At 27.1% G+C, this 17,063-nt stretch overlaps 1 protein-coding gene across 3 annotated transcripts; it reads right to left on the reverse strand.

Annotated features, from left to right (window-relative positions):
* Positions 1-274: 274 nt before the first annotated feature.
* Positions 275-16,749, reverse strand: LOC112601249 (SPARC-related modular calcium-binding protein 2). 3 transcript variants are annotated; one of them, XM_025348743.1, is made up of 13 exons: positions 16,644-16,749; positions 11,047-11,215; positions 8,011-8,223; positions 7,878-7,925; positions 6,634-6,729; positions 5,676-5,915; positions 4,751-4,912; positions 4,534-4,614; positions 1,204-1,326; positions 946-1,123; positions 791-872; positions 514-694; positions 275-448 (listed from the first exon to the last, which is right to left on the reverse strand). In XM_025348743.1, the coding sequence occupies exons 1-13, from the start codon at positions 16,728-16,730 to the stop codon at positions 375-377; spliced, it is 1,734 nt and encodes a 577-aa protein (XP_025204528.1). In that variant the 5' UTR covers positions 16,731-16,749; the 3' UTR covers positions 275-374. The 3 variants fall into 3 exon arrangements, with proteins under 3 accessions (XP_025204528.1, XP_025204527.1, XP_025204529.1); XM_025348742.1 differs by having other exon boundaries at positions 5,676-5,918; XM_025348744.1 differs by lacking the exon at positions 4,534-4,614 and having other exon boundaries at positions 5,676-5,918.
* Positions 16,750-17,063: the final 314 nt, after the last annotated feature.

Here is a 17,063-nt window from a genome sequence, read left to right on the forward strand (position 1 = left end):
ATTTTAACATTCATAATACTATATTCTCTAATTATTATAATGATAGTTTTATTATTTTTAAGTATGAAAATAAATTCAAATATTTTTTGAACCAATTAATAATAAAACTTTTATTTTATTATAAATTAGTTAAATAAAAATAAAAATAAAAGTTTACATATATATATATTATAATATTAAAAAAGCAATATAGTATTTTCAGAAAAATAAAGTTTATATAATATACAGTACATATGTTATATATGTAATATAATAGTAATATTATGATAAAGCTGTTAAATCATAATTTACAGTCTTAATAAAAATTAATTTTGCTGTATTTTATTGATTTTTATTTATTTCAGAACAATACTGTCCTCTATATGGTTTAGTCATCAGTCATCACCCTTCAGATATGATTCAAGTGGATTAGGACCTCTTCTTTTAGCAATTATTGTTGTGCTAGATTCTGAAAAAAAATACGAACTTTTTAAACATGTGTTTGGCGACATTATTATTTATTTAAAAATATACCATTGGGCTGTGTTTGAGTCTGAACATGGTTAACATTTAAACAGTTCAGCCATTCTGTAAAACCAATTTTATTATCATGGTTTACATCACAATGCCGAGGCATCTTTTTTCCACATCTTTTTAGTTTGTTGTTGGCTGCCATTTCTTCGCGAAAACTTTTCCATTCTTTGCGTTCCAACACCTTTTATTTTCAAACATGATACATAAGAGTATAAATATTATTAAAATATTACGTATCAACGGAAAACGTATTGCTAACGTAAACCAATCTACTTACTTTATTGTGATTTGTGTCCAGAGAATGAAAAATGTCTGAGATTATCGATTCATAGTCAATAGAAAATGACGTGTTGTTTTTACTGTAATAATAATAAATTCACAATAATTATGTCTCAGTCACACGAAATTAAACGTTATTTGTGTGTTATAAACCTGTGTTTTTGTTTTAGGTAATCCATGAGATCTTTTAAAAAAATATGTTTTTTATGTTCGGGGCAGCCTTTCATTGGCCGAGAAAGTAAGGGAATACCATCACATTTTGGATTAGAATCTTTCACCGAGGTTCCTGGTATTGGTTTTCCGGTGTCTTCTTGTACGCACCAACAATAACCTGAATTAAAAACAATTCCACTCAAAAATGAAATACAACATTTTAACTTCCGATAACTCTATCAAGTCTAATGTACTTACCAACTGATTTGTAACACTGAATACGTTTATATCTTCCATCTGTTGTACATTCTGGTATGTACTTATGGGATGAAGTGGATGGATCATCTAATGCTTCCTGTCTGTCCATTAAACAATCATTAACTGAAAAACAAATTTAATGTGAGCACATAAATAAAATATAAATTATACATATGTACATGTAAATTGTATATAATATAATACTACCTATAAAGTATGTTTATTATATTATGTATGCAATTTTTTTTAAAACTTAATCTCACTAATTATGATTGTGGAATTTGTATGATTCAATATTCAATTAATTTTTATAGTGTAGGTACTTATGTACCTATTATCAAACTATTTAAAATTATTTATTTAAATATAATTTAGCAGATTCATAGGTAGGTAAAACAATATTTTCAATACTCATAGATTCATAGCTTTAGATTAAAGGTTACTGGGTTAGGTTGCTTTATTTCGCACGACTTTGTTTATCGATTGGAAATCGAGCCTAATTGATATAGGTACTAAAAATTATTTTGATGAATCCTAAATGTATATTATTATGAATAAATCAATAATAAGTAGCTGGTTTTCTGTTTCATTTTTATTTTTAAAACTATTTCGAGCTCTGCAGCCCGAAAAAACCGTTACATCTCTAATTGTTTTTGAAAAAGTACTAAGTCAATACTTAGTATCAAATTCACCTAAATTTTAAATTTTTATCCACTGTAAGAAAAATTGATTTGGTTCAGAATATAAAAATATCAAAAATATCGTGATAGAAATTAATTATTTTTATTTATTAACGTGCAATTAATTTTTTTACTTCATTTTATTTTAATCGATAGAATATTGATAGTAATGATTAATAGATAAAAAAAGAAATTGTTCTTCATTTTTAATATTTTTTAATGAGTCAGGTGAGGGTGCTCCCTGCCTATCCCTATTTGTAAAAATATGTATGTGTTATGTATAATATATTTGAAGCCAAATACCCATCTAATTAAGTTATCAGTAGTATTGTAATCTGTAGTGACGCGGGTGGGAGTTTAGGGATTCAAACTTGTACAGTATATTTTTAAAATGGAGAAAACATACAAATATCTTCCATGATTTTTAAACTTTTTACAAAAACGATTAGTAACATTTATTACCCTTGTCCTCCATCATATATAATTCATATATTACCACATTTTGATAAAAACACTTGGTATTTTAACTCCTTCCGTTTCCAAGACTTACCTAACCGTATTTAGAGGACCAAGGTCCATCATTTATAGTATCCATTAGCGTTCGTAAAAAATGTAGGGAATTTTGTTTAAAAAATTATATTATTTAGATATTATTTACCTATTTAAAATTTTATGCTTCATAGTTGAGACATAACGAAAGAATTTCTCAGAAATAAAGAAAATACGTATACCTACCGGTTTAATTAATATTCAATAATTATGTAAATTTCAAATAGTTGTCGTGGTCAAGCATATTTACCATACACATTATATTATAATATTATATGCTACATATGTCTCTATGGTATTTACATACATATTACATCGCATCATAATGGGGAAAATATGGTTGGACGTAACCTTACGAGGTATATATACGCGTAGTGTACACGTACGTCATATCGTAATATTTTTAGAAAACCATAGATCTTTTTGTAATTCAAAGACAACACTTTTTCTGCTTCTATTGAAAGAAAAAATAGTTTTTCTGAAGTTTGTCAATTTGTTAGTGAATGTCAGTTAAGATTAGAGGTTATTTTCTTAACGGATTTCATAATTGTTTTTTCCTTGAGTTTAACAAATCTAAAGAATGGCCCTGCACCACGCTCACGAATGAAAAATGTTTTGTTTTTTGTTTTTAACGTTTAGTGTTTTATACGCCAAAATTTTGTGTTTGAAGTAAATTTCCAAAACTCTTAATTCGAAAATTGCAGTGGATTACGTACATAAAAGGTAATAGCATAGCCTGAGAAATAGTGAATCTCTCAAGTCTTAATCCGACTGATTTTAGTGAGTATATTGTATAGCAAATAAATATAATGTCTAGTATGCCGATTGGCGATTACCATCGTATACGTAATATGTTTAAGATACGTAGATATAATATATTTAATGTAGTATTAATTTATATCAGTGGTATTGTATTGTAAATTGTAACCCTCAACGACATAGCAGTATTAGTGGACGTGGTACTTTATATATATATATATATATATATTAAGGTAGAAAATTCTGTACATCAGAGCGCTTAGGTAGGTAAGTTAATACATTCCCGACGCCAAGACTCGGATCATTTTGTTGTGGTTGCTAAGGCTATATAATTATATAAAAATATTAAAAATTAACCATCTCGCACGTACCTACCTATTGCGGTCTACGGTTAACAAATACTTAAGCCGGGTAACCACTTATCCGTGTCACGTGAATTGTAGAATTGATTATCATATTGTTGAACTTTTAGATGACATCGTGGTAACATGTACCTATATATTGGTCATTTGGCGGCGGGATACATATCAGATTAACGTACCACAACTAATGAAAACCTGACCATATGCATAACGTTGCCGTAAAATATATGCTTTCTACACGCGGTGGATACTGGGTAAATGGTAATTATTATCAGTAATACTCATTACTTATCATTTTCGTTTTCTTTGACGTTGTTGGACTTAAGAGTATAGTTATAGTTAATTAAATTAATTTAAGAGAACGATTCTAGTTTAGAACCAAAGTGAATTCTTTTATTTATTTTTTTTTTCGAAAACATATATAAATCAATGAGTTAAGAATGATAGTGCAACTTGAATTTGTCAGTCGAACTTAGTTTTAAGTTATAGCATTTTGAAGTTCGAGATTTTACGTTTTTTGTACACATACACCCAACAATCAAGTTTACCGCGTCATGTCATGAATTTTTGTTTTTTTTTTTTTTTAAACGTACGATTTATGTATTTGAGCAATCGGGTTTCAAAATAATTCGAAAAGTTGTAAAAATATTTTTGTGGGTGTTTAGAAACCCATTTTTTTAAAATTATTTTGCAATATTATTATTATTATTATTGTTAGGTATTGATTGTACTCGGTCTGACGCAGCAGTGGCCGCAGCGTCCATTTCGATCACTAAGTGTGAGTATCTATACCTAATAATTATACATCAGTTAATATATTGTGGTAAATTGTGTTCAACCGTTGATAATTGATATTTAACTAGGAATCTTATTGCAGTGTGTAAAACGTAAATAGTAAGTGAGGACATACTTTGTATAATACATAAATACTATTATACGTTGTATTGTTTTAATAATTTTATATCAATGAACAAAAATACCTTCAGCCTCTTCCTCTTGGTCGCCTTCGGCCATTAAACCCGGAAGAGTACCACTAAGCGTAGCTACGCTTTCTTGTAGTACTGCGAATACAAAAAGTATTTTATTATTATCGTACTGCGTTATCGACGAAAATATCAAACATATAATGTATAATATGTTTATGTTTACCTAATATGTACGGACACTAGTCAGGTATATTATTGTATTTGTACTTACTGTCTTCAGGATCGGCTTCCTCAAGTCCGATTCCACCGTCTTCTTTGTCTTCGTAGTCTTCCGACGAGGGAATTTCGGTCGTTGTGGTGGTAGTCGTAGTAGTCGTGGTCGTGGTCGTGGTCGTCGTAGTCGATGTTGTCGATGACCTTTTGTCCAATGTTTCTGATAATTTATACAAATAAATAATATATTATGAATTATTATATTTATACAATCCGACATTCCGATAGATAATACTGCATATGTATTTGGTTGGATTAACATAATTGTGGAAAAGATAGATACCCAAGTTGTTGAAAAATAAACTTAAATTACTTGAACTTAGGTCAAATTTAAGAACGTTGAGTTGTAAATGTAGATATAGTTCAGAACAATATATTTAGCTTAAAAGTTTAAAGTTAATGCGCTGTAATAGGTATGGAGATAAAATATTAATTTTACGACCAGTTAAAAATAAGTTAATCAAAAAATACTTTTTGATTATATCTAAGTCAGACATGGCGATTGTGCAACTTTCACTACAATGATTTTTTATTACATTATAATTAAATATTTTTTTATAAATGTAATTTTTGTATTTTGTAAATGATTATCTTTAAAAATAAACACTTTCAAGTTTAAAACCTAAAATCTTTCAACCTTTTTAAAAATATAATATTACATATTATTTATTCAAATGTTCATAACTTAGGTCATGTCTTAAAATTTAAATAAATAAAATTGTACGCAATAACTATCACTTGACTGCCAAAATTGTAACACTTTCAAAACTGTCCAAATAGGTACTTAAAGACATCAAATTTTCAATCAATATAGAAAAAAATATTTAAAAAATAATAATATTTTGAGTTAAAATAATTAAAAATCTACTAAATTATCTAAGTATATAGGTAATGTACTACATTTTTTGTCAATTGTGGCTTACCGTCAATCGATAAACAATTTGCCCATTCGACTTTTGATATCAAACTGTTATGGTCCGCGTCGCAGGTGCGGATAAACGTCCTGGAACATCTCTTGGGCCTGACCACTTTACGGACTAGTCTTTTTAGGTCCCTGTATTCTATTTTAGTAAGGCTTTCGTTTTTGTCTGCGTCCAAAGTATTGAATTTCCATTCAGCGGCTCGTTTGTCCAACATAATCGGGTCCAATAGCGAACGGTCACCTACTATTATGTATAGAAACATAGATGAGTATAAATAATGAAATATTCATTATTAATTAATAATTACCTAATATACTTATGTTATAAAAATTGGAACTAATAATAGAAGTATATTGTATTTATAGGAAATATAGGAAGTACATCTATATAGAGTATAATATATAGTCTTTCTTAAAATGCATTTATTACTATAAATATCACATTTTTTCGTCTTTTTTTGTTGAAATCATCTCATAGATATTTTATACTATTATATTATTTATATAAATGATAAACAAAATTGGGGTAACTATTATATTTTAATATTTTAATATATTAATGAACACTAACAATAGTAAACTTTTTGGTAAATAAAAATTTTTATGGACACGATGGTCGATGAGTGTAGTAGATATTTGCTTTTCTATTTTTAAATTGTAATTTATAGCTTACAGGTGAGTAGGAATCTTCATATCTATATATATATATATATATAGTTATTACGTAGGTAACTAACTATAAATTGTCTCTCTAATAGTTAACGAATACATATTTATATACTTTATGGTCAGTTAGATAGATTAGTATGTAAATGATATGCAGTAATCTACAATATCACTAAATATTTATAGTAAGAACCCTAACGGCTAACAAAATCAAAATATTGTGTATATAATATACATTTAAAAAAAGTATATATATATATATTATATAATTAGTATAACTTTGATTACTATACCATTTATTAATGCGGCGTATTGTTCTCGATTGTACTCCGTTCTGAATATTCTGACTAAATTATTGACAAATATTGCTTTATCGTTTTTACTGCATTCTAAAAACACGGTAACAATTTGTTTATAATAATTGTAAAGTTCATATGTATACAGTATACCTAAAATCTATACTAGGTATATATATTTTATAATGTCTAGAATGTTTATAGATAAGACACTCTTAGATGTTATTGGACGATATACTGACAATTATTTTCTATCCATGTATCACACAAATACATAATGATATAAAATGTACTTAGCAAAATCACATTTAAATTTATTCATGTAGAAGTAAAGATTCTAAAACGTGATTTTTATTTTATTTTGAAGGGAGAAGAAAGGTAAGAAAGGTATGCACATTATTTTATTACATAATATTGAAATTATACGATTAGAGATAATGTCTAAATTTTTACTTTTAGAAAACTAATTAAATGCGTAAAATGCACGAGCAGGTATGTTAATATTAAATACGTTTAAACAATTGTTTTTTTTTTTTTTAAATAACTGAATTAATTTTATTTATAACCCTAATTACATTGTTTATATAATATTATGTAAAATTACAATGCATAGAATCTTTAATATTTTTTAAGAAGTTTAAGAATGAAAAAAAAAAATTTAGGTCATAACTTAATATTTAGTGTAAATATGTATTTTTGTTAGATACAATTTTAAAAAAATATCAATAATAGCACACTATATACGTTTTTAACAGGCAGTATTGTAGTATATATATTATACTATATAATACTATGTTTGTTAGTTTATATTATAATTATTGTACATAATTATTAATTGTATTCGTTCTACTTTAATACGAGTAAATATGCGAAAATTTTGAATGTTCGTACTATTCAATTTAAATTTTTTAAATATATTTTTTTAATAGGTTTTAACATTAAAATTTGAATTCTTAAATTGTCATTTAAGGCAATCGATTTAAATTTTAACTTTTATTTATTATAATTGTGTATTTGTGTATAATACAAATATAATTTATGTTAATAATATAAAAATTATTAATTTTTATTGGTTTCATACCTATCGATTATTGGCATGTTTGGTTCAATCGTATTATATTCTATTCTAGATGTTATTTTTTTAAATATCTTACATTATACTATCTAATACATGAAATAATTAATATATTCTACCCTTTAAAATTATATCTATGTTAATTATGTATTGAAAATGTGTTTACCTCTTCTGAAATGTCCACCTTTCTGCAAAGAACCTCTACGCCATTTGCCTATCAAAAAATAATACTACATAATAGAGTTTGACAAAACAAAAGTAAACATATAGGTGTTACTAAAATATAATTTCAAACGAACCTCTGCCGTTATCACATTTAGGCTTTTGTCCTCGAACAATGGTGTTGGACACTACTTTTCCTGCAGGTGTTACACACCAACAATATCCTTCCTTTTGATGGCATTGAATTCGGAAGTATGTGCCGTCTGCTTTGCATCTGGGCATATACGAGTCCGGTGTTCGAGTTGGATCAACTGATTTCGAAGTGTGATCCACCCAACAAGGCTGCTTTTCTGCGTACAAATTCAATAGTTTTAACACATGAAATTTCGTTTTTAAAATATCTAAAATTATCTAAAAATATTTTAATTTAACTGCATGGGTGAGTAAAATAGGTAATGATATTACTTATTTGCGATTTACTGTTACGTATAATAAAAATTATATTTATATACCTAGAGCCTAGACTAAATAGTAAAACAGTATTATATATTGTATACAGTATAATATTTGACGATAGTTTAAAAATACTACATATGTAAAATTATTAATATTTAATTATAAGAACTGAGAATGATTTAATTTAAGTAAAAAACTAGGTAAATCACTTTGATGTACATAATCCTAGTGACCTAGTATCCATTAAGCATTTTAAAGTATATTAGGTATGATAAAGTATAAGTATTTCGTATTATCGAGAATTTTTAATTGTTGTAAAAATAATTTATGAGAAATAAATGTATTGCATTTTCAAGCCTATCTTACATACAAATCAAAATGTTAACAAACAAAAATCGAAAAAATAAGGAATTTTTAAATGTTAACCGATCTATAAATAGCATAAGTATCAAAATATTTTGAAAACAATTTCATGTCTATAAAATGATTACATAAAATTATTTTTATTGATGACTTTAAAAATGTTGATTAAAATATATTATATATTATAAGTAGACAGCTATGTAACTGGTGTAATATTATAATAGTATTTTTATCTTATTTTTCTAATTTATTCTTCTAGCAGTAGTATACGTGTCATTTCAAAAGCACGTTCACGATTTACATAATAAAGTTGGAGATATTGTCTTCAGATGTATTACATACGAGTAGTTATCTACAGTTATGGGTAGTATATATTAAATTACCTATCTTAATATTATTTTTCATTTTTTAAAGAATTATACGATTCATACCTATGAGAACAAATAGTATACCTGTATAATGGAGTAGTATGGGTACAAGAAATAAATTGTAACGATATAATGATAATATATATTTGTTGAGAAATCGATATAAATAACTAATGAGTACAGTAAAGTGAAAAGTAAAATTATTGAATTAAATTGTAAGGAAGTAAAGTAGTACATACTAAAAGAAGAAAATATACAATCGTTTTCAAATTAAAAATACAAATTTTGACTTAGAACAGGAATAAAAAAAATTAAAAATTATCAATTTATTACACATACTTGGTAAGCAACATACCGGACTACTACTAAAAAACTTATTTTTTGCCTGAGGTATAACAAAGGGAAGACTATGACTGAAATTGAAAGAGTGAACTGTAAGAACAATTTTTTTTCTAATAAATCTGAGTAATCGATATCACCATTTAAGACTTTATAAACAAAAGTAACATCGAGTACTATCCGTCTGATCTTTATGACTAACCTCACAACATTTTTTCAACAATTAGCTAAACAATTTGCTAATGAGCAATTTCATAAAAATTACTATGAGGTACCATAATTTTATAGCGTAAAAACATAAAATACTTTTCTGGACCTTTTCTAATTTATTAATTAAATACAACTGATTAAGGTTCCATAATACTGTATCAAATTCAAGTATAAATTTTACAGACGAACAATTTAGTATTTTTAAAAGTTAAAATATATTGAAACAAATAAAAATATAATATAAATAAATTGACAGATGATGAGAAAAGAAGCTATCAATTAACGACATTCAATTATTGAATTGAATTTTTTTTCCATTTTGATTAAATTATTGGTAACTAAATTTAATATTAAAAATTTGTATTATAGTAGGATCACAACAAAACTTATGTTTAAGACATCTTGTAGTATTGCTGGGAATTATTGGAACTTCTAACTTTCATTCGATATTTTTGACAAATGATGTTAATAAAATCGAAAATTAGATGATTTCATAAACTAAAAACGTTCGTAAAACAGATAAGCTTATCACAAATATGAGAAAATAATTTATGTGAAACAACTAATAAGATATAATACACCAATTTGGAAATTGTGCGTTTATTCGATTTAATATCATCCAATAGCCATTAAATTTAATTAACATTGAATATTTGTGAGTATATTATTAATAATAATTAATATCTGAGAGTGTATCGTTAAGTTTTGCATTTTGGACTTAATATTTTTGATAAATTATTGTGTTATACTATATGCAAACTTTACAGATCATTCACACGTTTCATTCTTCATAGGTGAAACAATTCTTCAGCCAGATGAAGATTCATGATTTTCTACCTAGTCGCGAAATTGAACCATATAGGTATATTGATACTCTTGGAACGAGGTTGTGAACATTTTTCCGTGGTTGTTTTTAAATTAAATATAAACCTGTAGCGTTGTATATCAAACACATGTATCTAACTATTCTAGTATTCTAACACATGTATATTAAATACATTCATTAAACTATAAGATAATCATGTCATCATGATGTTTATAAAAATGTATTATAGCTACATGGTTTGGATGTATGTATAACAAAATAAATACTCATATAATATGATATACGCGTATGAACAAAATGGGTACATTTCAGAGGATTATAAAATGTTTGTATGAGGTATGCAAATTTATTACTATGCTTGTAATCTATGTACGTATATTAAGTTTTTTTTTTTATTTTCAGTTCTACAGATACTGAGAAAAACAATGCAAATAGTAAACAAATTAACATTTTTTTTTAATTTTACAAGAGAAACCGCCACACGATTATTATTGTGTTATGATATTCCCACGAAATACATTGCCATAAATCATAATAGGTAAATAGCAGTAAGTATAAATTAAATCACATAATATAGTATATTATTGTAAAATTATGTTACAATAAATTACCTTTGCATCGTCCGCGATGTTTGACACGTAAAAGCGAGTCATTAAAGCATCGGACTCGCAGCAAAGCGCATCTGCTAGGGTAGCTAATATTGTCTGTGCCACACACTGGTCTCCTGGTGGCTGCCTTTTTCCTCTCACACCGTTCTACTCGACCTTTGCAATCGAATTCCTGTAGACATAATCGGTTCACATGTAAATAAATATATATGATATTAGGTGTGTAGGTAGTATTTGTAATATTTATGTATGATTTACATTACATTACATTTACATTTCATTTTTTTCAATATAATACGGGTGTGTGAAATAATTTATTTTATTTTAACTTTCTACATAATATACAATAAATGTGTTATATTTATACACAAAATCAATGTTATTTATTTTATCAGCTGTACTATACGTTTTCCACAGTAATGAAGTAATGTAATAGACAGTAGGTACTTCATTCTAATTTATAATACAATATATCATATATTAATTAACAATAAATATGTTACAAAATTATTTGCGTGCTTATATATTGTAATATTATACTACAGACAGTGATTGGATGGAAAAAAATGTTATTTTACGACGACGATTGTGAATACGGATATAACGACGTATGTACTCAGAAACGATTTAAGAAACTAGTTTTATCATTGGGTGGGAAACGACAATACGACGACGGGGTAGAAAAAAATTATCTGAAATGCATTTCGACTTTTTAACATAGCCTGTTGGCGCCATCGCAGGATCGCCACAGACGGTGTAGCGGGAATCGGAAAAAGAACGCGATACGCATAACTGTAGGTTGGACATAATTTTCTCGTTATAATTATGTACGTACATGAAAGAAAAAACTGGTTTCGGTGTTAATGCAAAAGACCTTTTTTGTTAGCAAGTTGGGTTTTCGGGGAAAACATTTAATTAGTTTTTTCACTAATTTCCTGAGGCAATCGTCTTTTCACTTTTGTATACGAGTACATGACCCACCAGTTACTCAGATAATATTCATAACATAAAAAGACTCGTAGTTTATAAGTATATCATATAATAAGAACATTAGTACACCTATATAGACATATAGTACATACCCATTGATTGATAATACCAGAATTTACTATCCATTATTAAAATTTATATAGGTACGTGCATGTATGCAGTATCATGTTGTTTACATGCAATGTTTTTGTCTTTAAACTGTAATCTATTCATAATTTTTATTCACTTATCTGCAGTCTATCGCATAAACATATTTACTCAATACTCATTATGCTATACTTACTCATTTTGATATTGATATAGATTAAACATTATTTTTTAATATGGAAAAAAAATAACTATATAATCTATGATAATATGTGTTATATTGGTGAATTAATATTATTCAAGAGGTAATAATTACCATTAAACAGAATGATAGACTTAAATGACAGGAAGATAAGGGAACTATAAGAATTGTTTTAATTGCCCTTTCATAAAAATGTTGAGCCTATGACACTACGTCATTATAAATTGTTTTGGTTGTTGCGACGCTCACATAATTTTAGAATATTTATTTTCAGATCAATATTATTTTGTTTTTAAATAATAGTATTTTGATTATTTCATACCTATTAATTGTTATATAAACTATATACCTATTAATATAGGTCGTAGAGAATTGGAAAATATAATAATAATATAATAGTTTAGCAAAAATATTATTTTATATTAATATTAATTATTATTCCTTACACATTATAAAACGTTTTTTAAATAATAAAAAATTGATGTTTTAATATAATTTTGTACTTGCATTTCGAAAGTTGATAATTTAAATGAAGTTAATAATTAAAATTATATGTTAAAAACTAAGGAATATGATTATAACTTATGAGAATTTGATAACTACTGATTTAATTAACTAGTATTTAATATTTTGTAAAATAATAACACCCAATGAAGACCGTTTAGATAATTTTTTTCATTTTCCTGATTTTAATTTATTCTGAAAATAACACAAAATTTTTGTTCCAGACGTCAAACCAACAAATTTCGATTTATCACAAGAATAAAACGAACACTTAAATTATTGCAGTATCTGCGTATAATACTGCAGCAGTATTACAATATATAACTGCTACTTACACGACATATTATACGCTGCAGTGCGTCTCTGATCAGCGAACTGTGAAAAATAAACCAGTTTTAACACTGTGTTGTTTTTTCTTTCATAAATAATGTATAGGTGTTTTATTAATAACTCTATATAAGATGATAATTTTACGACAACCGGTCTCCTCTAAATGATATTAATTGGATAGCCGCCACGACTATCCTCGTCTAAAGCAGTAGGTATATAATATTATATAGATGTTATATATTATACATTTATATAAGGTACGTGTAATAATAAATATGTATTATAGCTTTACGCGTATAATGAAAAAATATATAGACATACGGACAAGAGCGCGCGTATTATGGTGTGTTTCTGTCAGAATTGAAAAGCATAAGACTTGTCTGACTTGGTTTATATCTGCAATTGCATACACGATTTCACCAATAAAATTATGAAGTCTGCAATAAACCTATAAGCTCACTGTAGGCTATTTATTTATATAATATGTATAATATGTATATATATATATATATATATATATATCCTATATATTGTGGGATCGGATACTATAGGTATGGACACCCTGGTTATAAGAGTGCAATATTGATCGTAATAATTTTACAAGTATAACTACGTATAACATAATGTATTTAATATTTTATTGTGAGACTATAAAAGAAACATTTTTCTAACATAAAGTTCAGGATATTTACTTAAATCGGATTGGATTAGTCAATAATTTGATTATTTGCATGTATGCATGTATGCATGTATATATATATACATTTAACTATGTAAAAATACAACAAATGGTTCTTTTTTTTTTTTTTTTACCAAGTCGCAAGAATACTTGATATCTATAATACAGCGCAGCTTCACTGTCGTAACGGATGTTTATTCCTCCTGTGGTGGTGATTTATTTGGGTCCACTTATACAATATAAATGCACTATTCGAATTGGATACACCGTATACCTATATGTATTAAAGATTTATTACGTGTTCTTTTTTCATCTTCGACCGATTTGGATAATCTCTTCGAGCGCAATAATATTATAAACGTACATAATATATATATATAAATGTGTGTGTGCGCGCACGCGCGTATGGTTGTAATTTTTTTTTTCAAGGTTATGGTTTGTGATACATACGACAACACACAGGTTTTCAAAGGTTTCCATTGTAATTTTACTCGCCACCGCATTTCGTCTTCGTTTTACACACACATAATATAATGCGGTGGCCAACGTCCATAAAGTGGAGACTGAAGATGATATTATAATATTATATTGTGTACCTACCAGCTATACCAAAAAGGTTAACGGAAGAACGGCGGCGACGTCCAATAAACGTTTATAATATAAGTATATTTGAACACTCATCACAATATAATGATAATAATGTGTGCGTTGTATTACAGGACGGGAGGGATCGAAATACCAAATACGTGTGGCACCGCAAAATCGTTGAACATTTAAAACGATAACATCCTGCGAACAGATTCGATTGTACAGGAATTCGGACGAAAACTGGTTTTCGAGTATATTATGATTATCTATATATATTGTTTAATAATATAGAATATTTTTTATCGAAGACAAAATATTATGAAAGCAAGTATTTTTTCATTTTGTACGACGAGTTCAATACATAGATGGTTGTGTACCTATATCATAAAATTATAGTCATCAATCGTTAGTTGAATGAAGTATGTGTTCTGAGGAATATTTACGTTTTGATTCATGGTTTCAGTGATCAATGATCATGGTATTTAAATTATCAATAATAAACATAAAAAAAAAAAAGAATTTTAATTATTTTTATAAATATCAGTACCTAGGTATATTACACGTTCACTGTCCTGAAAAAAGGGACGTTTAACCCCCATAATTCATCCCTCTAATATGTCGTTACCCTTGTACCATATTAATATAAATATCATATACTTCAAGGGAATATTTACATCATATTTATATGTTATAATAGATAATAATATACGTATATATATAATACCTGCTTACACGGTTATGGATAATTATATAATTATATATATTACATGTTCTAAAATATAATCGTACAGCTATTTAGCGTATATATTATAATAGATTACTTAATTTTTATACATTAAAATTAGGATTCGTTGTATTAAAAAAAAAAAAAAAAACAATGAGTATTTGAATACGATAAAATGGAGGAAAATTTATTCATCAAGGATATTTCGAACTCGCACAGTTTTGTTTAATAGTCTTGAGGGTATTTATACTAGAACGATTATTATAGGTACTATTTAATATTGATACGATTGATAATTATTGTGTATTACATGTGAAAGTGAGATTGTTCGCATTACTAAGAATATAGACAATACTAATATTAAAAATAGATAATTTTAGTTGCATTAAAAGAATTATTGACATGCATTTCTCATAGAGAAACATTGTTTTTTTGTAATTCATTTTTAACGTAATTTTCTAAGTAAAATAATATACCTAGGTATTATATTTTTAAAAATAGTTAACAGCCCTTAGAGAGTCGGAGACCTATAGCTTTCAATGTCATAGTTAATACATTCAATGGAGAACTAACTATAGTTATACTATAGTTATTTGTAAATTATATTTTATTTAAATATTTTCATAAAATATAATTAATTTTAAATACATCTATGTAAGTATTATTTTTATTTATTTAGATCCACCAATAAGAGATTATAATATTATTAGAAAACGCAAATTTGTTTGGTATAAATTATTTTATAAGATCATCGATAAGTTGTACATAGGCACTATAGGTATATACCTAACACTCGATACAAATAAATAATGGCTTTCCATAAACAACTCGCTCTGAGCCAGGTGTGCCGATAGTATTGTGAAGTCAACCCTAGACTTACCGGCACCAATGTTTTTTTCTCATACCCGATATAATATGTATATGGTTTTTTTTCACCCGGGGGCTTATAAATGAAAAGGTGTTTGAGACACGCCCAGCTAATAATCGACCTCATAAAAACTATTCTGAGACGTGCCAGACAATGTGCCGCCTGTGAACCGAGATCCTTGAGGGTATATCTTTTTTTCTCGAAAAATCATTCAATACAATAATACTGTACAGTCGAGTATAAACATAAAGACGGACGTGGATAATAATTAACCTAGTTATAAAATATATACATACGACCATTTAACTGGGGGTGTTGTTTCATTGTATAAAACTGGAATGAAATCTTCCAAGTGAGATATAATATATTTGCTCAACTGGGGATTATAATTAACTTAATATGATGCGGAGATTTGGGTAAAAATTTTTTTTTTTTGTATCAATACATTAAATATTCTTATTAAAATTCTGAAATTTTTATAACTAATATAATATTGTACTTTACGATTTCTTAAAATTTGCTATTTACTGCATTGTCTTTGGGTTAACGTGAAACGGATTTGTTTTAATATAGATTATAGGTATTGAATTATTGAGCGTGGTGGAAAGAAGAAAATCGATATGCTCACCTTGTTCGGAACGGGAGTCGTGAGGCCGGTCGAGGAAAATAGCAACAACATCCATGGCAATAGCTCAGCGACTGAATAAAAGTTCATGACGGTAATTGACGTGTCATTCTTTTCTGGGGTGTTCTATCTACCGACTACTGCAGCCGTAGCACGTGTGCATCAAACACCTCAATCGCATGTCTGTAACCAGAAGAAATGAATAATATTTATTACATAGGTAATACGTATAATTATTATAATTAGAAAAACTAATTTTTAGTCTCGTTTAATATGTTATCATCACAATAGTTGTTTTCAATAATCAATAGCTGACGTAAAAAAAATCGAGATGACTGTTATACTTATTTATGTATGTACTGCACCTTGTAAACTTACACCTATTTTATTATAGTATCCGGAGGATATATCCTAGTTTTTTCT

Source organism: Melanaphis sacchari, unplaced genomic scaffold, assembly GCF_002803265.2.
Source record: "Melanaphis sacchari strain LSU unplaced genomic scaffold, SCAv2.0 Contig76_pilon_pilon, whole genome shotgun sequence".
Classification (NCBI taxonomy): domain Eukaryota; kingdom Metazoa; phylum Arthropoda; class Insecta; order Hemiptera; family Aphididae; genus Melanaphis; species Melanaphis sacchari.

Bases quoted from the DNA above. Each gene is read 5' to 3' on its own strand.
- LOC112601249 (XM_025348742.1), bottom strand. From the start codon at position 16,730: ATGAACTTTTATTCAGTCGCTGAGCTATTGCCATGGATGTTGTTGCTA. The intron at 11,216-16,643 runs GTGAGCATATCG...TTATGTCTACAG, and splicing joins CGACTCCCGTTCCGAACAAG to GAATTCGATTGCAAAGGTCG. The intron at 6,730-7,877 runs GTAAACACATTT...CCGTGTTTTTAG, and splicing joins AGGTGGACATTTCAGAAGAG to AATGCAGTAAAAACGATAAA.